At 40.9% G+C, this 24,364-nt stretch overlaps 1 protein-coding gene across 1 annotated transcript in view; it reads left to right on the top strand.

Annotated features, from left to right (window-relative positions):
* Positions 1–24,364, top strand: part of MYO18B (myosin XVIIIB) — an 842,989-nt gene that overhangs the window by 424,409 nt on the left and 394,216 nt on the right. Inside the window, exons 25-26 of the mRNA XM_082258232.1 lie at positions 4,275–4,418; positions 4,529–4,618. Of these exons, the coding sequence (XP_082114358.1) occupies positions 4,275–4,418; positions 4,529–4,618 (234 nt within the window). The remainder of the gene's footprint in view (positions 1–4,274; positions 4,419–4,528; positions 4,619–24,364) is intronic.

The following is a 24,364-nucleotide window of genomic DNA, read 5'->3' as shown; positions in this document are numbered from 1 at the left end:
ACCTTATGGACAGCCGTCCCAGAAGAGTTGAAGCTGTTATAGCTGCAAAAGGTGGGCCAACTCAATATTGAACCCTATGGACTAAGACTGGGATACTATATATATATATATATATATATATATATATTTATATATATATATATATATATCCTTTGTGACTTTATGATACTACAATTCCTTGATTGCCCTACTAACCAAAAACATGAAATGGCAAACTGCTACTTTGAGACTTGTAGGTTGACAGACTTTTAGACAACATTGATAGTTTGCTGGAACTTTGTTATTGCTGGTAAAGAAGTGCGTTGTGCCATCTATAGTCATAACCAGGGTTTTTTCTCTCAGAGAACAGGTACAGAAACTCCCCCCTTCTGATTCAACCCTGGTCTCTGCCGTCTACCTACCTCTGAGCACCACCCCTTGGTTCCACCCCCTATCCACCTCCCTGTACCACCCCTTTTTGAGAATACAGAACCAAATATCATTTTGTGCTAGTAAGTAATTTGTATGGAATGTGTTATTGATAACAGGATACAAAGTAAAACAGTGAGCAACAGTAGACCCCACCCCAGCAGCAATAGATTCCCCCTCCAGTAGCAATAGATCCCTTACATAACAACAGACTTCCCCCCAGCAACAATGGACCCCATGCAACAAAATAACACCCCATCAGCAATAGACTTCCAGCAGCAACAACAGATCTCCCAGCAACCAGAATCAATAGACCCTCCAGCAGCCAGCAACAATAGATCTCTCCCCTAACAGTATTTTCCTCCCAGCAACAGGTGACCCTCCAGCAACGTAAGACCCCCCTCCCCCTACCAGCAACAATGGACCTACCTAGCAATATTAGACCCCCACACTAAAATAGGTCCCCACCAGCAATAATAGATTCCTCAGCAGCTAGCATCAATATACCCTTCAGCATGCCCCAGCATTCCTTGCCATTGCATACATTGAGTGCTAAAGGTGCAAGAACTGCGTTCTCCCACGTTCCCGCTGAAAAAAAGCCCTGGCAATAACCATGCCCCTACATAGTATTGCCCCTTACTTGAACTTTTCAAATTTTGTTAAAAGGCAAAATTGTGTCTGACACTCTTATACTAAATATCAAGGGAAGAGGCCTTGTGGGTCTCTGTTTTCTCCTGTGGTTCCAGAGCAGGCCTTCTCCTATCTTATGTAAAAGATCAATGAAAATTAGTCTGGAAATGTTATAATACTTATACCTCTACCTCCTATTTAACTATACCTAATTTAGCAACTGTTGATTTGCACCTACATGCCTCTCTAAAAAAGGGCTGTAGTTCATTAATTTGGGTGAGGTGAAGGCTAATGTAAATTGCAAGCAATGTCATGTATTTCACATTCTTGTTGATAATGAGATGCCTTGGCAAGTTATTTCATTTAGCTTTTTGTAAAAAATGAACAGTTCTGCTAGCTGGCAATTGGATTTTTTCCTTCATTGTCATAGAAAAAAGACATTGTTAGATCAGTAATTGGAAATCATGTGCTTAAACACAAAACCCAACTTTTTTTTATACTTAACCACTTTAACTGGGAAAGGTTATACCCCCTTTATGAGCAGGCCATTTTTTGCTATTTGGCACTGTGCTACTTTAACCACTTCCTTTTCGCTGGACATCATATTACGTCATGGGCTTTAAGTGGGGATATCTGAATTATGCCTAAAGCTGCAGGCATCATTCAGATATCATTTTTTTTTTTTGCTGGAAATTTACTAAATCATAAGAACAATCATAGCAGGTGTTCAGCTGCTTGATTGTTCTTACAGGCAGCGGGAGGGGATGCCCCCCCCTCCTGCCCCTTTTACAGGCTTGCCCTTGCAATCAGCGAGCCGGACAAGGAATCCCCTGGTGGCAGAAGTACACCATAGAGAATACCAAGGAGCAGATGGTCCCCGGGTGTCTCTATGACTCTTGGAGGCCTGGGCATGATGTGATGTCTCGCCCGGCCTGGCCGTTGTAAATACTGCCGTCATATCGGTTGGATAGCTGAGATAGTTTTTTTAATTTTTTTTTATTTCAGGCTTTCCAGCCTGTAGAGGACCTGCCATGAACTTGTAATTCCTTGCAATAGAAATAAAAGTGAGCAAAAAATTAAAGGGAAAGTGTAAAAATAAAATAACAAAAATAAAATAAACAATGAAAAAAAAAATTAAAGTGCCCCCGTCCCCAGTAGAAGTGAACGCAAACGTACATCGCGCTCACATATGTAAACAGCGTTCAATCCACACATGTGAGGTATCACCGTGAACATTAGAGTGAGAGCAACATTTCTAGCCCAAGAACTCCTTTGCAACTCTAAACTGGTAACCTGTAAAAAATTTTAAAGGATTGCCTATGGAGATTAACTACCGAAGTGTGGCACCTTTCCACGAGTGTGCGCAATTTAAAAGCATTACATGTTAGGTATCTATTTACTTGGCGTAACATCATCTTTCACATTATACAAAATAAATTGGGCTAACTTTGGTGTATTGTTTTTTTTTTTTATAGTTCATGAAACTGTTTTTTTTTCTAAAAAAAAACTTGTTTGAAAAATTGCTGCGCAAATATCGCGTGACATAAAAGTTGCAATGACCGCCATTTTATTCCCTAGGGTCTCTGCTAAAAAATATATATAATGTTTGGGGGTTCTGAGTATATTGCTAAAAAAGTTATGATTTTTACAGGTAGGAGCGGAGTGCCAGAATTGGCCCAGTATGAAAGTGGTTAACTGGTAATTGCACAGTCGTGCAATGCCGTACCCAAACAAAATTTTTATTATTTTTTTTTCACACATAAAGAGCTTTCTTTTGATGGTGTTTGATCACCAGTGGGTTTTTTGTTTTTTATTAAATAAACAAAAAAAGATCAAACATTTTGAAAAAAAAAAATGTTTACTTTCTGCTATTAAACATTTACGATAAAAAAAATTAGAAAAAGCAAATGTTTTAAAAAATGTAGACCAAATGTAACCCCATTAGAGGCCAGTGACGTACATGTACATTGCTGCGCCTGTAGAAGCCGCCTGTCCGATGTACAATGTGGACAGGCGGTTTTAAGGAGGTTAAACCTTGCCTCTTTTAGGACAGGTGTACATGGGCATTGTTACATATGTGAGTAACATTGATCAAAGACATACACTGAAATGCATAGGATAGAATTGAAGGTAGCACACCAACACCAGGGAGGACAAAGGTGGGTGCTTATGAGGTACACTGGGTGCCACGTCCTACAAAATCTGAAATAAATAGATGCTAACAAGCATGGACTTTGAAGGCGCCAATTGATAATTATTAAAAACAAATTTGTTTTATTGATGCTTGGTGACGCTTGATGACGTTATTTATACACGATAAAATGTATATCCTAAAGATAAAAACAATTCATTCATATAAAAGACCACCAAATACAAAGGCCTGCTAAATAGAGTTTACCTGTATGCAACAACCTTTATAGAATTCTCTTCCTCCAAGCATCAATAAAATGTATTTGCTTTTAATCATTTTCAATTGGTGCCTTCTAAGGCCATGTTTGTTAGCCTCTTTTATGTGCATTCAAATGCAGGTGAAGCAGGTCAAATACAGTGTTTTGCTGCAATTTGCAATTAAAGTGCATCTCAGTAGGGCCTGCCTTGTCCAAAGAAACACAATGCAGGTCAAACACAGCCTTTGAAGTTGTCATCCAAACAACATAATTTGGATAAAATTGAATCAAGTGACCTTCTTTTGAGATGAGCTTATTGATAGACGTTTATGATGCATCCATATCTATATATTTTAATATATTTTGCACATAATATAATTTTCTTTTTACTTCAAACTCAATAAAATGTAGAGTATGATAATATTAAAGTGTCACTAAAGGCATTTTCTTTTTTTTTTGGCTAGAATTGAGAAGGATTAGAAAACCTGTCCGTTCTAGTTCTGGTGACCCCGGTGACACCCTGAGGAGAGTTCCTTACTTTTGAGGGATTTCCTTTCACTTCCTGTTTTGAAATAGAACACAGAACAAAAATGGAATACATCTATCGACAAACGCCTTACAACAGTAATCTAGAATTGTTATCATATTAAAGTTTATAGGCGGGGTAAAATTGGTAAATGCAGAAAGGCAACAAAAATCATTATTTTGGTGTTTGTATAAAAATAAAGTTGGATGAAGATGACAGAAACTCAGGAAGTGTTAAAAAGCTGGAAAGTGGAGGCGAGACTGTACAATATTTAAGAGTAATTTGTGTTTTCAGTTTTTATGATTGTCACCCTCTCTGTTTAGATTCGGATGGTTGCTCTCAAATGTATACAGAAAAATATCAGAAAATTCTATTGCATCCGAGAGTGGCTGTGGTGGCAACTCATGTCTCACATTCGTCCCTCGCTGACTGTCAATGTAGATGAAGCCAAGTTTCGGGCAAAGGAGGTAAGTAGCACAGCCTGGTTACTGGAAATGTTTCCCTGTTTACCCTCCACACATGCATTACTTGAGTGTATAGCTTGACATAAAGCACTGTTGTTTAACATTTCCCACAGGAAGAAATCATTGCTTTAGCAGCAAAGCATGCAATATCTGAAAAGTCAAGAAATGAACTGAGACAGAATGTTGACCTTCTGGAGAGCAAGGTAAGAAGCTAGCTTTTAGTGACAGTCTGTAATTGGGACAGAAGGAACTACTGCCTGCGGCGAAAAAATATGACTGTTATATGCTACAATCTAAGTCATAAAGGGCCAGTAAATATGAATTATAGGCTGGCTTCATAAACAATCTGATCACATTTTTCCACTCAGAATATGACCATTTCTGATGTTTAGGGGAACGGATCTACAGTAAATTTAACACTGAAATGCTACTGTCAATTGAGAACAAATCCTCCTGTATGTGTATTTGACGTGTCTAGCAGTGGTGGCTGGTGCTCAAAATTGGGGGGGGGGGGGGCGCAAACAAAAAAATGTAATAAGCATTGCTTTGCGGCAAACAAACGCTGTAAAAAATTGCGTGACTTTGAGGTCACAAAAGTGTGAAAGGGGCCTTCAATAATTAGGGCATAGCGTGCCCCCTTTCAATGCACAGAGACCAGCGTGCCCCCTTTCAATGCACAGGGACCTGCGTGCCCCCTTTCAATGCACAGGGACCAGCGTGCCCCCTTTCAATGAACAGGGACCAGCGTGCCCCCTTTCAATGCACAGGGATCAGCGTGCCCCCTTTCAATGCACAGGGACCAGCGTGCCCCCTTTCAATGCACAGGGACCAGCGTGCCCCCTTTCAATGCACAGAGATCAGCGTGCCCCCTTTCAATTCACAGAGATCACAGTGCCCCCTTCTAATGCACAGAGATCAGCGTGCCCCCTTTCAATGCACTGAGATCAGTGTGCCCCCTTTCAATGCAGAGATCACCGTGCCCCCTTTCAATGCACAGATGCCAGCGTGCCCCCTTTCAATGCACAGATGCCAGCGTTCCCCCTTTCAATGCAGAATGAACAGCATGCCAAGCCCCCCCCCCCTGAGAGCAGTGCACTTACCTGTAGCGGCGGCTTCTCTTCAGTCCCCCGGCGTCTCCTCGAGTCCTCAGTCCTCCCGCCTCCTCCTCGGTCAATGGCATGGGGTTTGCCTTTCGGACAATCAGGAAGCGCGTATCGGACCAGCTTCCTGATTGGCCCGGAGGAGGATCCGTGTGACAATAGCGAATTTTCATTTGCTATTGTCACACAATGGGTGGGCTCAGGGCGCACTACTCTGCGCCCCGGGTCCACCCTTTGCTGAAGCCTATTAGAGCCCCTGGCTCTAATCAGGTGACTAAAAAAAAAAAGAAGCCCCGTTGAACTCCATGCGTCCGGCACCCCGCATGCAGATTAGGGGTCCGGACGCATGGATGGGGGGGGCGGCACCCCTGCACCCCCAACGCACCGGCCGCCACTGGTGTCTATGATAACTTGTAATGTAAGTTTATTTGTTCACAGACTTTCAGGCTTGATTTCTGTGATAGAATGAGACATTCGGCCTGCCACTGTCAATAATGACGATAATGGTAATGTTGTTTTGAAACACAAAACAATCTACCAGTAAGGAATATGTTGAGCAAACAAAGCTTTAAAGAGATACATGGATAATTTACCATCTGGGGCCCTTATGCAATGCCATTTTGGTGCCTAGAATGGACATCAGTTGTTCCTGACCATGCTACTACCAAATACAAATTTATAACTACACCTCTGCTACCATTAATATGTTTTAGTATAGTTTTCTATAGTGTTTGACCACTTTCCAACATAGAAAAAGAATACCCTCAAATTGGGACTATTGTAGGCACTGCAGACAAATGAAAATGCAGAATATAAAATAATAATTCTTTTTTTACATATCAAGATAAAATGTTGCTAAAATGAATGGCTTTTATACAAATATTGAGACAACTCAGAAGGAAAACTGTCAAAAAGCCTTAGCTAAAAAGCCATAGTTCAGTGAGAAATCCAATCTGGATGTCTCTGGATGTCATACTGAACTATTGCTTCTTGGCTAACGTTTTTTTGACAGCTTTATTTCTGAGCTGTCTCAACATTTGTATACAAGCCATACATTTTAGCAATGTTTTATCTTGATATGTAATAAAAAAAAAAACATTATTATTTTATATTCTACATTTTTAAGTTTTGTTTGTCTGCAGTGCCTACAATAAACCCTACTCAATATTCTTTTTCTTTCCAGACTGGGATGATGGCACTTTCACAGGTCTAAACCATATACTCTTTCTGCTTTCCAGCATAGGTACCTTATAGTGTTTCACTTTTCTCACATATGTATACACCAGAACACGTAGCTGTATTTCTCCTATGAAAATATTTTTGCAGCATATATACCCTTAAAATGCACTTTTCTTTAGCACTTTTCTTTATCAGGTTTCCACCTGGCATCCCTGCTTAGACACCCCACTTCTCATAACAGTTTGTGGAAGCCTGTGACCTATCTAATATATCATCATAATGTGTTCACACATACATTTTACATATTTTTTGGCTGGACGTTTGCAGTAGAAGCAGTGGTGCAAGTCTATAAGTAGGGTAAAAAAGGAGAACATTTGGCAAAGTATAGATGAGTCAAATGAACACACTATTTACATTTCAGAAGATAATTAAGTGCAATATTACAAGGCTTTTTAAGTTAAACATTGCTATTTTTCAGTCCACTCAAGCTGCATTCTTGGCAACTACTTAATTTATCTATGCCTAGAAAGCCTATATAGCACTGCCTCTATGTAATTGCTATCTGCAGCCCTAAAACCTTCTATCTACATTCTACATTTAGCACAAACATTTGTAGTTAGGCTATATATAAAGGCAATGGACTGACCAACAGTACATGCTTTTGAATGTAACTAAATGCATTAATGGGGTAATTAGTGACTCATGATAATTAGTTACGTGTGTATGTAACTGTTAATGAAACACAAGGAAATGTTTTTGAAAGCATTTTCTGGAAAATTAACAAATGAGCCATGCTGCTATCCTGTAGCTGCCTGCCACAAAAAAATGCAACAGTTTCAGTGCAACAGTGGAGCAAGGCTCTTCAAAGGAACATTAACCCAAAACCAAGCACCTAGACATAAAAAGGTTTCCTAAAAAGGCATCCATGACTCATATGTCCAAAACTTATTGTAGGGTAAAGTACTCCCAAAGACTGAAGTAGTCTTTACCAAGGCACCGTCTGTCTATGTCTGTTGGTGTGGCAAATATATATACTTGCAGCTGAGACCTCTGTTTATGAGTTAAATGTTGGGAATATACACCTGCAAGAAAAAGTATGTGAACCCTTTGGAATGATATGGATTGCTGCACAAATTGGTCATAAAATGTGATCTGATCATCATCATCTAAGTCACAACAATGCCTAAACTAAACAAGTCTGCCTAAACTAATAACACACAAAGAATGAAATGTTGCCATGTTTTTATTGAACACACCATGTAAACATTCACAGTGCAGGTGGAAAAAGTATGTGAACCCTTGGATTTAACAACTGGTTGAACCTCCTTTGGCAGCAATAACTTCAACCAAACGTTTCCTGTAGTTGCAGATCAGATGTGCACAACGGTCAGGAGTAATTCTTGACCATTCCTCTTTGCTAGAACTGTTTCAGTTCAGCAATATTTTTGGAATGTCTGGTGTGAATCGCTTTTTTGAGGTCACGCCACAGCATCTCAATCGGGTTGAGGTCAGGACTCTGACTGGGCCACTTTAGAAGGCGTATTTTCTTCTGTTTAAGCCATTCTGTTGTTGATTTACTTCTATGCTTTGGGTCATTGTCCTGTTGCAACACCCATCTTCTGTTGAGCTTCAGCTGGTAGACAGATGGTCTTAAGTTCTCCTGCGAAATGTTTCGATAAACTTGGGAATTCATTTTTCCTTCGATGATAGCAATCCATCCAGGCCCTGACGCAGCAAAGCAGCCCCAAACCATGATGCCCCCACCACCATACTTCACAGTTGGGATGAGGTTTTGATGTTGGTGTGCTGTGCCTCTTTTTCACCACACATAGTGTTGTGTGTTTCTTCCAAACAACTCAACTTTGGTTTCATCTGTCCACAGAATATTTTGCCAGTACTGCTGTGGAACATCCAGGAGCTCTTGTGCAAACTGTAAACGTGCAGCAATGTTTTGTTTGGATAGCAGTGGCTTCCTCTGTGGTATCCTCCCATGAAATCTATTCTTGTTTAGTGTTTTACGTATTGTAGATTTGCTAACAGGGATGTTAGCATTTGCCAGTGACTTTTGTAAGTCTTTAGCTGACACTCTAGGATTCTTCTTCACCTCATTGAGCAGTCTGCGCTGTGCTCTTGCAGTCATCTTTACAGGACGGCCACTCCTAGGGAGAGTAGCAGCAGTGCTGAACTTTCTCCATTTATAGACAATTTGTCTTACCGTGGACTGATGAACAGCAAAGCTTTTGGAGATACTTTTATAACCCTTTCCAGCTTTATGCAAGTCAACAATTCTTAATCGTAGGTCTTCTGAGAGCTCTTTTGTGCGAGGCATCATTCACATATGGCAATGCTTCTTGTGAAAAGCAAACCCAGAACTGGTGTGTGTTTTTTATAGGGCAGGGCAGCTGTAACCAACACCTCCAATCTCATCTCATTGATTGGACTCCAGTTGGATGACATCTCACTCCAATTAGCTCTTGGAGATGTCATTAGTCTAGGGATTCACATACTTTTTCCACCTGCACTGTGAATGTTTACATGGTGTGTTCAATAAAAACATGGCAACATTTCATTCTTTGTGTGTTATTAGTTTAAGCAGACTGAGATTGTCTATTGTTGTGACTTATATGATGATCAGATCACACATTTTATGACCAATTTGTGCAGAAATCCATATCATTCCAAAGGGTTCACATACTTTTTCTTGCAGCTGTATATGGTAATATGGCAATATGCTGGTAAAGCGCTACATTTATATACAGTCATAACTGTGAGCAAGGACATTTTATTTTTTAATAAACATAGACCCTTTATGGAGCATATCCCTGCATGTGCTTGGCACTTGGTTTACAGTTTGTGTTCCTTTTTTAGTAAACCTGTATGTGATGCACCTGAAAAAGCTGAGTTCGAAGTGGATTTTAGGCTGAGGATAAGGGGAAGATGTGGTAAGGCAGGCCGGCTGAGATCTAGACATGAGGTACAAAGTTTGGATCCAGGAGAGAAGTCGGGAGGCAGGCGAAGACCAAGACATGAACGAGCAGCAAGGTACAAAATTGGCAGGCAGAAGAATGGTCAGAAAACAGGCAAGAGTCACAGTGTAAATCCAGCGTATAATACAGAGGCAGCTTACACAGGAACTAACCCAATCAATGGGCCCAGAGTATAGGAAGTGTCTGGTATTTAGAGCCTGAGATAATTGCAGATCTTCTACAGCTGGTTGGCAGGTGGATCTAAAGTGTCCATAAGGAGAGTTGAACAGTACAGTACAAAAAACCTGCTGCAGAAACAAAGTCCTTCCAAGGGCTGAATGGCTAGGTCAGTGCACTTCCACGCCAGAGACCCGGATTCAAACCCCAAATCGGAGCTGATCTGACAGGTACGTGACAGGGCCCCCTCCCCTCAAACATACCCCTCTGGCGCCCTAACTGGGTTTAGAGGGTGAGGCTGCATGGAAGGCTTGTGTTAGAGCGGTGGCATGTAAATCCTTGGTAGGAACCCAAGAGTGTTCGGTATTGGGATATCCTCTCCAGTGGACAAGGTACTGAAGACCACGACCCTGTCTTTTAGAATTGAGGATCTTAGACACCTCATACATGTACTGTCCATCAATGAGAAGGGGAGGTGGTGGCCAGACCACCCTGTAGTAGCGGTTGAAAATGACCTCTTTGAGGAGGAAGTGTGGAAAACCGGATGTATTCAAAGAGAGGCAGGTAACTGTAAGGTGTGCTTAGTAGCTGAAGTAATCCAGGGAGTAATGTGTGAGGTACTTTTTTGGCAGCACAAGTTTGACAGGCAGCTACATAGTCTATTCCCGGCCACCAAACATGACGTTGCAAGGACTTGAGGGTGATGGTAATGCCTGAAAGTACTCCATCGTGCTCCCAGAGAAGTACTGCTTTCCTTTGTCCCAGGGCCACACATAAACAACCTGGGGGTACCTTCTTGCCTCGAGGTAAGCAGGTTTGAGCTCCTTGTAACTGTTGTAGTAGAGCAGTGGAGAATTGTGCTATAATCTTGTGTGGGGTAATTATGTACTGCTCAGTGTGCTGGAAAAGTTCAGAGGATAAAAACTGATGGGAAAAAAAAAAAAAAAACTGATGGGAAAAGGCAAAAGCTTTACTATTCTTGTGTCCTGGAATATATAAGAAAATAAAATTGAAACGGGAAAAGAAAAGGACCCACCAGGCCTGACGTGAATTCAGACATTTGCCAGACTGAAGATACATTAAACTTTTGTGATCCGTCAGTATCAGAAAAGGTTTTAGGGTCCTTTCCAAGAGATGTCTCAACTCGGTCAGTGCCAGTTTAATTGCCAGAAGCTCACAGTTGCCCACATCATAATTTATTTCCGCAGGAGAAAATATTTTCGAAACAAATGGGACTGGGTGAATCTTGCCAGATCTTGATTGTCTTTGAGATAACACAGCCCCAGCTCCCACTTCAGAGGCATCTACTGCAACAATATACTGAAGATCTGGGTTTGGATGCTGGAGAACTGGAGCCATGCTAAACATTTCCTTTAATTTCTGGAAAGCAGATACTGCTTCTGAAGACCACACCTTACAGTTTGCCCCTTTCTTGGTCATATTAGTAAGGGGGGAAGCAATGCTGGCAAACCCTTTTATGAAACGTCTGTAATACTTGGGGAACCCCAGGAAACTTTGGATCCCTTTTAGAGTGTTTGGTTGGGGCCACTGGAGAACAGCCATCAGTTTTTGTGGATCCATTTGGAAGCCTTCAGGACTTATGATATACCCCAAGAACGGTATCTGACTTTGATTAACCACTTAAGGACCGCCCGCCGCAGTTATACTGCGCCAGGCAGCCCCTCTTGCGCGAACCGCATAGGTATATGGCAGTCGCACGCCTGCAGCTAGGGGGTGAGCGCGCACCGACGCCGACGTGCTCCCGCCCCCACTCGGCAGCGGGGACTCGGTTGCACGGGGCAGGCAGGTCTGATTGCCGCCTGCTACCCGCGATCGTTCCCTGCTGAGAAAGAAGAAAGGCCAGCTGTTATAAACCCAGCCGACCGTTCTTCCCTCTGGAATGATCAGAGTGCCTGTGATCCTTCTATGTAGGAACACAGTTCTCTGTGATCATTTCACAAGCCACGTGCCCCACAGTTAGAATCGCTCCCCTAGGCTTACATTTAACCCATTGATCACCCACAGTATTATCCCTCTACCCTGCCAGTGTCATTATTACAGTAACAGTGCATATTTTTAGCACTGATTACTGTAGAAATGTCACTGGTCCCCCCCAAAAGTGTCAAAAATGTCAGTTAGGGGTCCGATCTGTCCGCCGCAATGTCGCAGTCCTGCTAAAAATTGCAGATCGCTGCCATTACTAGTAAAAAATAAAAAAAACAATAAACATGACATAAATCTTTCCCGTAGTTAATAGGCATGATAACTTTTGCGCAAACCAATCAAAGTATGCTTATTGCAATTTTTTTACCAAAAATATGTAGCAGAAAACAAATTGGCCAACAAATGTTATATAACAGAATGTGAAAAATAAAAATCACACAGGTGATCAAATACCACCAAAAGAAATCTCTATTTGTGGGAAAAAAAGGACAACAATTTTTTTTGGGTACAGTGTCGCACCACTGCGCAATTGTCCGTTAAAGTATCGCAGTGCAGAATCGCAAAAAACGGCCTGTCATTAAGGGGGCAAATCCTTTCGATCCAGAAGTGGTTAAAAGCACACTTGTCTAACTTGGCATAAAGCTGCTTCATGGGAAACACATGTTTTCCGGGTAAGATTTTGAAAAGTCAAATATTTCATGTAGGTATATTATGACAAATGTGTTCCTGAAGTCTTGAAACAGTTCATTAATGAAACGTTGGAAAATAGCAGGGGCATTGCAGAGACCAAAAGGCATACCTAGATATTCATATTGCCCATACCGAGTATTAACCACTTGCCGACTGCCGCACGACTATTTACGTCGGCAGTCAGCCCCTCACAGGCAGAGCGACGTAGGGCTACATCGCTAGCCTGTGAGGGTCTAGGGAGCTCCCGCGCGCCGCCGGAGGCGCGCTCCCGCGCGGTCACGGTCCCCCCCGCGCATGTGACCGGTGGACCCGATGTCCGCCGGTCACTCGCGATCGTCCGTTAGAGCGGGAGAAAGGCAGGCGGCTAATGTAAACAAGCCGCCTGTCATTCTCCCCTGTGTATGAATGGTGATCCTACGGTTCTACTATGTAGGACCGTTGATCACTGTTCATACACCTCAAGCCACAGCCAATCACAGTTAGAATCACGCCCCTAGGGACACACATAACCCCTCCCTCTCAAAAAAAGTTAACCCCTTCACTGCCAGTGTCATTTTACAGTAACAGTGCATATGTATAGCACTGATTACTGCAGTAATGTCACTGGTAACCCCAAAAGTGTCAAAAATGTCAGTCAAGGGTCCGATCTGTCCGCCGCAATGTCACAGTACCGCAAAAAAATCGCAGAACGCCGCCATTATGCGTTAAAAAAAAAAAAACAACAAAAATGACAAAAATCTTTCCCTTAGTTAGTAAACTCAATAACTTTTGCGCAAAGCAATCAAAATACGCTTTTTGAGATTTTTTTTTTACCAAACATATGTAGCAGAAAACAAATTGGCCTAAAATGTTAAAAAAGTTTGATTTTTACATTTTTTTGGGGGGGAATTTCATATAAATAAATGTGAAAAATATTGTTATTTTTGCAAAATTTACGCTCTTTTTTTGTTTATAGCGCAAAAAGTAAAAATCGCACAGGTGATCAAATACCACCAAAAGAAAGCTCTGTTTGTGGGAAAAAAAGGACATCAAATTAGTTTGGGTACAGCGTCGAACGACCGCGCAATTGTCCGTTAAAGTCACGCAGTGCCGAATCGCAAAATAGGCCCTGGTCAGGAAGGGGGTAAAATCTTCCGGGGCTTAAGTGGTTAAAAGCGGTCTTTTACTCCATCACCTTCCTTTATTCTAATCAAGTTATATGCCCCCCGTAAATCCAGTTTTGTAAAAATATTAGCTCCTTTTAAAACTTCAAACAACTCCAGAATGAGAGGCAAAGGGTAAGAATATTTTACAGTAATTTGGTTCAGTCCTCGATAATCAATGCATGGCCTATGACTTCCATCTTTTTTTTCAATAAAGAAGAATCCCGCCCCTATGGGTGAGGAGGAAGGGTGGATAAAACCTCTCTTTAAACTGTCCTTCATGTATTCCTCCAAAGACTTCTGCTCTGGCTGGGAAGGGGATACGTTTTTCTTCTGGAAAGAGGTGCTTCGGGAATCTGGTTGATTGCACAGTCAAAGATACAGTGTGGAGGTAGGACTTCTGCTTTCTGTTTGCAGAATAGGTCTGCGAAATGTGAGTATTCATGTGGCAGAGCAGGTGGTACCTCCACAGTAGCCAAGATACCCGAGTTTAGTCTCTGGGGGTGATGGATGCAGTTCAATAGACAGGATGACCCCCAGAATGTTAATTCTTCATTTGACCAGTCAAAAGATGGGTTGTGTTGTAGCAACCAGGGGTAACCAGGGGTAACCCAGAATCGTGGGCAGGTAGGGAGATTCAATTATAGATAAAGTTAACTTCTCCTTATGCAGAGCACGAATTTGAATGGTAACAGGTCTCAAATTCCACAATGCCTTTACCCAACAGCTGGCCGTAGAGAGTGGTGAACTGCAGGGGTATGGGCTTGGTGACTAATGGAAAGTTGTGCTTCTTAGCGAATCCATAATCCATGAATAAGCCGATAGCCCCTGAAACCACAAAGGCCTCACAGTGCACTAGGGGCGATATTTCATGGATTATGGCAGGTAATGTTAACTTCGATTTGGTGGAATAATTTACAAGGTCTTACCCAGCTCTTCTGACACAGGTTAGGCCCTTTCTTTTACTGGACAGGAAGGACAAGAGGATAATATTTGTCCCTTTAAACCACAATATAAACATAGACACAAAGAACGTCTTCTCTGTCTTTTGGCTTCTGACAAATGGAAATGATTGACCTCCATGGTCTCTATAGGAAGTGCAGGCTCAATCAAAGTCTCAGGTTTAGGCTCAGGTGGTATTTGGAACCAGGGAGCTAAACGGTACACTAGGTGTGGCCCCTTATGACTCCTTTCCTTCTCCTGACACCTTGTATGAAAGCAAACATCCAAGTGGACACAAGCGAACTTCAAGGTCATCTGGGAGATCCTTAAAAACCAGTTCATCCGGGTTCGTTCCCCGTATGGGCCACCAAAATAAAAAAAATAAAAAATGTTAATTTTTAATGCGATCTGCAAGTCCTTTGCAGAATGTTTCACCAGGGCACTGGCATCCCAGTTTCGTCTCTGCAGCCAATGTGCTATAAGTCCAAAAGAGAGCATTCAGCGGCCGAGACCCTGCTCGGTTGATCAAAGACCATCCAGTGGGAGGACAGTAACTTCTCAGCATCTTGAAGCAATGGATCATTGCGTTCAAGCTATGAGGTGACCCATGCCAAGGCCTTGCCCTTTAGTAAGGATATCACAAAGGTCACTTTCATGGTAGAAGTGCTAAATGCCTCAGGGTTGCTATGAAAGTGTAACTGACACAGATTTAAAAAACCTCTGAAATTTTCGGTCTCACCGCCAAATTTTTTAGGTAAGGGGATTTTGAGATGCACAGATTTCACCGCTGGGAGAGGTACTATAATGGGTGAAGGGCTTGCCTGCAGCAAGGATTTCATCATACAGGTGAGCTCGTCCAGCTTAGAGTCCAGATGTGCCTCATGGGTACCAAGCAATTGTCCTTGGCGGATAATTGTCTTCAGCAACTCAGCAGGGTCCACTGTCATATTGTCCCATTGATTATGTGATGCACCTGAAAAGGCTGAGTTTGAAATGGATCTTAGGCTGAGAATAAGGAAGTGTTCGGTTTTTTAAAGTCTGAGATAATTGCAGATCTTCCACAGTTGGTTGGCAGGTGAAGCTAAAGTGTCCATAGGGAGAGTTGCACAGTACATTACAAAAAACCTGCAGCAGAACCCAAGTCCTTTCAAAGACTAAATGGCTAGGTCAGTGTACTTCTGCTCCAGGGACCTGGGTTCAAACCTCGAACTGGAGGTGATTCTACAGGTAGCTGACACTGTATCTTTACATTGGATCACTTATTAAGAACTAGCATTTTCTTCAGAGTATTCTCTCATGAATGTTTGGTGTGTGACAGTTACTTTCAGTTTAGGTTGTTTTTTTTTTTGTTTTGTTTTTTTACTATGTTTACAGTTCATAGTAAAAATAATCTACTTAAAATAAAAAATGGTAGAAAATAATGTTTTTATGGCAGAAGAGACATGCAAAAAAATTGCATTTTTTCAATTTTGTCAAGTTCCATCATCAAAAGCCACCCAATCGCTGAGGATGATGTTGAGGTACCCAGAAGTAGCAGCAAAGGAGATGGCAGTGGGTGGTGGAACAGAAACTGACAGCATTGATTGGTCTGTGCTAGAGGAGGGCACATTTTTAAGGAAAGTGTGTTTTAATGTGCAAGCCTCACTTTACGTCTGCTTTAAGTCCTCATTTTTCTTGTATCATATTATGTTTTTCCTTATAAATCTTCATATGTTATCTTATAATCCACTAAATCTGTTCACTACATACATACAACCATTCTATACATATTGTGTTTTTTTTTTCAATCTAGGCAAGTTAATTTATCTATTTTTCTAAAATATCTATAGGGATAAGTGAACGAGGGAACTCTATTGAATAAAATAGGCAAAACAAGTTATTTTTATGGCCTTTTTCAAAGGGAAAAGGCAACATACAGTATTTGACTGACAATTAGTTAACAATCCAACACTGCATTGAATAGCAATGTATTCTGTGTCATTTTTTTGAGTCAGATAAAGCTTTCTTTTGGATGTATTTAGTAACTAATAATAATACTTGTATTTTTATTACATAAAGGAAAAAAGACCAAAACTTTGAAAGAAAAGATAAACGTATCAAATAGGCATGCCAGGACAGTATAAACATTCCCATTTTCCCATTGTGAGAGAAAGAGGATGACTCTCAAATGTAAACACTAGCCATGTTTACATTTGTGATCACTGTGATTGGACAGCACAGCAGTCACAAAGCACAGAACGGCTTTGATTGGTTCTGTGCATTTTGACCTGATCTGCGCTATTCAATGCCAGGGTGATCACAAGCATTGTGTGCATGTTTTGTGCATGCACAAGTTGTAATCAGAATGCAGTTAATACATTGAAACTCCAGAATACCATGACCACCAACCATCTGCTTTAAAAACCTATGGCTGTAGGAGGGTGGTTGATGGCCCATTGGTTGATGGCCCATTTTACTGTGTCTCTGTGTTTATTTACTTTTGCCTATTTTTTGGGGATGCGTAATAAGAAGTACTAATGTACCCTATACTCATTCCCTTGGATGCTGTGTATATCTGAGGGCCCCTAATTCTAAAAGGGGACTTCTTACTATAAACCTACACATCCCTTTTGGGGGACAGAATGTGGGGAAAAGGCCCTTGTTTCTTAGCATTGCAGGATGGAGGAGGCCTTATTACCCATTCCAAAAGTCAATAAACACACAGGCACACTAAAAGTACTTTAATAACCACACATCAAGAAAAAAAAACCTCTGATGTTAATCCATCTTCAAACGCATCATCCAGGGCTGTAAGTCTATAGTACACAACAACCCATCGCTCAATGATGTCCACATGATGACACTTCCTCTGCCACAGTTCTGTTGCAAATGACAGAATCCCCATTGCTGCAGTAATATAAACACAGTGCAGGGGATCCTAGGCAACTTCATTGACCAAATATGGTCATGATGGTGGGATTTGCCCTGTTACCTTTTTACATGCAGATTATTAAATCTTGGCTGCGAGTACAATGGGTGCAGAAGGAGTCTCCATGTCTTTTTGTCAGTAAATTTAATAATCCTGACATTTCATAAAATATTCCCGTTTTTATGCTTTTGAAATGATCCATTGCAAATTATAAATTAAGATGAGAGGTTAAGTGAAGTAGACATTTCTCCTGTTCTTTTACGACTCAGTAGAAAGGCAAACAGATAAGAAATTATGAGAGAGTTTACATTATTTGATCTGTAGTAGAATTCACTCTATTGTGAAATGTCTCTTGATAATGTTTTAAAATGTAAGTGATTCAATTCTCTAAAAACATTTATAAACTGCCATTCCTTCCTTTTATTATGAGGATATAGTTTTACTCAAATGGATATCACAATGGAAGCACCTTATCCATCCAACTTTACGTGTCAGGGAAAAAAAAAAAAAAAAAGGAATGGATTTTATGGAAAATGACAAGCTTAAAACTGGTGTATGGAACACAGGCAGCATTTCATATGGGACAATAAAATCTCCCTGGATTATGTAAAGCAACCATTCAAATGGTATGATATCATGGAAATGTAACACTTCATTTAAGTCTGCATACAGTTAGGTGCCCTTTGCACTGCAGTTCTGGGACTTTGAAATACAATAAAGTAATTCTAGCAATCCTTACCTGACTATATTCTGACTATATTCTTGATAACTTTATAGTTACAGTACATTTGATATATTCTTGATAACTTTATAGTTACAGTACATTTTTGCCAAGAAAGTAGTTTTGTGCTTATTGAATAGAAAACGCTAGCATTTAGCTTTGCCCCCAAACCTGTTCCTATTAGTAACATGGGCCCTATAATGATATTTACATAGAAAAAATAATACAATAATAATACAATATGCATAAAACTATCACCCCCTTAAATTACAAACATTAATAGTGGCAAAAATAGCAACATAAATCCAAAAACTACTAATTAACTCCCTCAGTAAACAGATGCAATCATGCAAATAATGTATAAAAGCCCCACGGCAAGCTGTGCAAATATGTACACATCAAATGTAAACATCCAATAAAGTGGAAATACCAACATAAAATAAAGTTCAAACATCTAAAAAGTCTTTATAACCATGTCCAATGAAAATCCTTTCTGCTCCTGGTGCAAACGTCTTCACTCCATGTGTTCAACCACTTTATTCTTCTGTGATAAGCCACTGATCCTGATTACCCTTTGGTAGTGGCTCACTCACACCTTCCTATATTGACCACTTGGTAAATAGGATGGTCAAATCTAGCTTGTGGAAACAAGATGATCATCCAGCTAAATTCTAGATCTCCCAAGCCACTGTCAGCCTCCAGAGTTTCATATACACTATAAGTTGAGCGTAAAGGAGAGGATGCAATACATATTTGTGCAACAAAAATACAAACTAGTATGTTCATGTGCTTTGGTGCTGTCACCCCCCACACTCAGGACAAGCCAGCTCATATAACATCGCAGGAGCACCACTACACTTCGTGCTTGCACATTCATATGGCTTCTACATTATGGCATCCTCAAGTTCTGGCCCAATGTGTTTCATTATCAAACTTCATCAGGAGCGGCGGGTATGATGAGCCGTATGATGAGTTGAATGATGATGGTCTGCCTTCACACAATAATGGCTGTTTTCTGGTGTATGCAGTCTTTAGGCTTTAATGTCTCCCTTTAATTCTCCCTGGGCTGAGTGTGATCGTCAGACAGAATGTGACCAATCTGTTACTTGGTCTAAGCTTCAGTATTTTTTTTTTTAGTTTAATAATTTCTTATTTTTTCATTATGTGCATATGCTTGTGCCACTATTCAGCTGCGTTTGTATAAACTAGATTTTAGGTATAATAAGAGAGATCCTCTTTAAAATATTCAATGATATTTTTTTGTTATTTTAAAATACAGAGCAGGTGTAATTTAATCTGAAGTGCACAGCCTTTCTCCAAATTCTCAGGCATAAATGTGCTCAAGTGACTAAGAACATGAGACAATACATCCACATAGGTGCATAAACATCCAAGCGCTGAGATTAAAATATATACATTCATATTTGTTTTTATAATGAATTCATTTGGTAGTGTTTTAATGCTTATGTTGCAGACATCAGTGTATTTTCAGGTTGCTGAAAATCATTGTTTTCTAGTATCATTTGTCTGTTGCAACCATGGTAACAGTGGAGATCGTTCTGGGCTTTGTATATTCCCTTTAACCTTTCAGACACTTCATATATCATCTGTTCTTCTCTCTGAAATGAAGTGTCAGCTGTGCAAAATAAATACATTTAGATGTATTTCTCTACAGTATACCCTTAGATATAATGGTGCTAAACTGGCTACAGGTCAAGATAGAAGATGCTTTAGGTACCTGCAAAATACTAATTTCCTTTGTGAAGCACCCTAGTTGATTCAAATTGTGGATGCTGTATAAAGGAAATTGCAACTAAAACCCATGTGCGTAATATGCCTGTACCTACCACCCATGCATTTCTATTGGCGTAAAGATACAGGTGGTGGGAAAGGGTTGGGCTAAATGGTGGCCATGCCAGTTGTGGTTGCTATTCTGTTTATCGAGTACTCTAGGTTTTAAGGACACTGTAGCTTATAGAGGCCATTTCAGTAACCCATATATAAACTCTTGTATAAATTCTTGACCTGTCACACTATCCAGAAACAGAGTATTATTTTTTTAGAACAATTCTAACTTTATCATTAAAATGTTCTTGGGTTTGAGTCCAGTTACTTTGCCTATACTTAGATTATGTCATCAGTCTGATGTAGGCAGTAAGAAGCATTTCCTTAACCTCCCTGGCGGTATGATTATGTCAGGAATTACATACCAAAAGCGGTACAATTCTTTTCATGGAAATTTGGCGTTATGTATTATAGGCCTACAATTCTTAGTAATTACTGACTTAAACCTGACCAAAACAAGAGTCTAGTAGACATCCCAGATGTGATAAATTTGAAACACAAACACGTGAATTATAATCGAATCAATAATATTATTTTATTATTTAATATATAATATATATAATAAAATTATATTATTGATTAGATTATAATTCATGCATTATATATTATATATATATATATATATATATATATATATATATGTGTGTGTGCATATATATATATATATATATATATATATATATATATATATATACATATATATATATATATATATATATATATATACATATATATATATATATATATATATATATATACATACATATATATATATGCGCATATATATATATATATATATATATATATATATATGCATGCATATATATATATATATATATATATATATATATACATATATATATATATATATATATATATATATATATGCATATATATATATATATATATATATATATATGCATATATATATATATATATATATATATATATATATATATATAATATAAAATGTGTTTTGTGCAACCTTTTTTTTTTTTTTAATTTCCCTCCCTAGTTCCGCTCCCATGCAGCATTGCTGCTGCAGGGAACGGAACTAGGAAGTGATCAGAGCGACGGAGACCGACGGAGGAGCGGCGGGACTCTCGGCTGGCGGTCACAGCAATGAGAGATCATCGCTGGATCACCAGGATAAGGTAAGAGAACACCGCTGCACTCTCTGCAATCCACCCCGAGCGTGACTCGGGGTTACCGATCCTGATATGAAAAACCAACCCCGAGTCACGCTCGGGATTACCGCTAAGGAGGTTAAAGTAGAACTAAAGGCCATCTGTGTACCACTGGTGAAATTTCCCTTCACTTAATGTCATATAGCTAAAACAGGAAGTGAGAGGAAATCTCTCCAAATTGAGGGAATCCCTGGTTGTCACTGGAATTATTGTCCCCATTAGAAGATTTCCCCTCTGTTCCTGTTATGGTGACAACCAGAATTTGTTTTTTCTTTCACTATCACTTTCAGTGATAATGATAACATAAACAAGACAAATAGAGAGGGGACAGGTTTTCTATCCAATACTAAAAAAACTGCCTTTAGCTATATTTTAGCTATATTTTAGCCCCCACTGTGATTTAACTGCAGCAATGTAGCTTAGGCACAAATCACAAGATGACAAATCACACAGAGCGGAGACGGAGCTGTCACCTGCTTGCTCAGTGGGGATCGACGGATCGATCCCCCGCTGAGCAGAGAATGGACCTCTTCGGACAGCGCATCGTGTGAAAGGACCCTTATGGAGCTGGAGGAACTGAGTGGAGGTGCCTAAACATTGCAGTGGAGTGGTAACGTCACCCTATTTGTGCTCCTTTGAGAATTATAATTCTCTGTGTCATGGTGGAAGATGGGATTTATAGTTTGCTCATCCAAAGATCTCTGTGAATTACAACTTAATGATGTGGCTGTGCAGGCGGATCCACACACAGCTGCAATAAATTCAAAGTTGACAGGAGCCAGTGAGGAGCAGAAACCTGTGATTCTGTGAGGGGGCCATGGTTTGAGGGTGAGGGACTGCAGGATCTGACCATTTTTCGTGTTACACTCGAAATATGGGTGTAACATAAAAAAGTACTCAATAAAGAACGCAGCATTCTACTGAAATGTCCAGTGGCCTGATCACTGAAACTTTTCCCTGTGTGTGTTGAAATTCTAGCACATTATTGCTCTCTGAACCCTGCTGATATGCAACAGTTCTGGGTGTGTTTCACCCTCCCAGATAGCAGTAAAACCTGACAGCAAGGAACTGTCCAAACCACAGCAAAGGTCTTATTTTTGTTTATGTTCCTATTGGAGAGATAACGGAAAATTGATATCAAATACTTACCGTAATTTTCCTTTCCTGATGGACTCCATGGCAGCATACGTTTGGGTAGGCCCCGCCTCCTCTCCTACCTCATAGGACCCCACTCCCATAAATCTTTGCTCCCTTTCAGCATCAGTGTTCTGTAACTAGCCTACTCAGGAATTGGGAGGGGACTCCTGCTGCCATGGAGTCCATCAGGAAAGGAAAATTACGGTAAGTATTTGATATCAATTTTCCGTTTTCCTGACAGACTCCATGGCAGCATACGTTTGGGAAATAACTCGCTATACACTCCCGGGTGGGAAGATGCTGAACAAAGAAAACTTTAATTGGCACTGTCAACTGACAAGACTTGAACGCCAAAATTAACGGAAGATAAAGCAGCAGGTTCAAAACAATAATGGGAAAGAAAAGTATTAACAGATGACCAGGATGCTGCCTTGCAGATCACGTCAGGTGCGACGTGCTTGGAAGCTGCCCAAGACGTAGCGACGCTTCTTGTAGAGTGAGCTGTAATCGCCTCTGGAGGAGCCAAGCCCTTCGCTCTATACGCCCATTGGATAGCCTGAACGATCCACGCAGCCACTGCTCTGGAAGATGCACGCATTCCTTTCTTTTTGCCACGTAGCAGAACGAAAAGGAAATCCGATTGGCGGAAGGAGGATGTGGCCTCCAAATATTGACTTAGAGTGTTGCCCACGTCTAGAGGATGGACTGAAGGATTCTCATCAGTTCTGAAGGTGGGAAGAACTATCTCAGCATTTTCGTGGAAGACCGAGGTCACTTTTGGATTTGACCCCAGCATAGGGATAAGGACCACCCTGTCTTGAAAAAAGGTCAAAAAAGGCTCTTTGTGACCCAAATTGTGTATCTCGGAGACCCTCTTAGCAGAGGTAATGGCCACCAAAAATGCTGTCTTCAACGTAAGCTCCTTGATAGACATGGAAGCAACATCCTTCGAAGAAAAAAAGTCCAAAACTAATGGAAGATCCCATTTTGGAAATCTCGGCCTTCTCTGAGGCCTAAGCCTGACTGCTCCCTTAAAAAATTGCTGAATCAGATGATGACTTGCCCACTGAATTCCGGTGAAGGCTGAAATGGCGGATACTTGCACCCGAAGAGAACTAACCGAGAGAGACAGATCCAGACCAGATTGCAAGAAACTTAAAATCTGCTGAACAGTAGGAGTACCTACTGGACCTGACCTCTGGGCCTGATGACTCATGAACCTGGCCCATATCCTTTCATATACCCTGTTGGTGCTAGGTCTTCTTGAACTCATGAGAGTCGGAATCACCTCTTCTGGACATCCGAGAGCTTCCAACCTCCCCCTCTCAAAAACCAAGCCCTGAGGTGCAACCGTGCAGGGCATGGGTGCAGAGTAGGACCCTGAGATAGAAGGTCCGACCTGAGAGGTAGAGGGATTGGATCCCTGAAGCTGAGAAGGGACAGCAGGGGAAACCATGGCCTGTTGGGCCAGAAGGGAATTATTGCCACGATCTCTACTTCCTCCATCTTCAGTCTCCGCAGGAATTGGAGTACTATTGGCACTGGTGGAAAAGCATAAGCAGACTGGAAGTTCCACCTGTCCGTGAGGGCATCCACTCCGAAAGCTCGAGGATCTCTGAATCTCGTGTAGTACTTCCGAAGCTTCTTGTTGCGTGGACTCGCAAACAGATCCACTTCGGGCGAAATCCCCAGGGACAGCACCCAGTTGAACACCTCCTGATGGAGGGACCACTCGTTGTTGTCCAGTTGGAAACGGGATAGGAAGTCTGCCTCCACATTCAACACTCCCGGGACAAAGACCGCTGAAAGATTGGCCAGATGATGCTGAGCCCAAGTCATGATCGGTTCTGTTTCTTGGAGGAGAGACATACTGCGTGTACCTCCCTGCCTCTTGACATAAGCCACTGCCGTGGTGTTGTCCATCCTTAGCAGCACTGATGACCCCTGTGTTAGATGGTGAAAAGCCTGAAGGGCTTTGAGGGCAGCTCGTAATTCTAGAATGTTGGACACC

Source organism: Pelophylax lessonae (genome assembly GCF_965119305.1).
Source record: "Pelophylax lessonae genome assembly, chromosome: 1".
NCBI lineage: Eukaryota > Metazoa > Chordata > Amphibia > Anura > Ranidae > Pelophylax > Pelophylax lessonae.
Note: the sequence above shows the minus strand (reverse complement) of the source record. Positions and strands in the feature narration are given on the sequence as shown.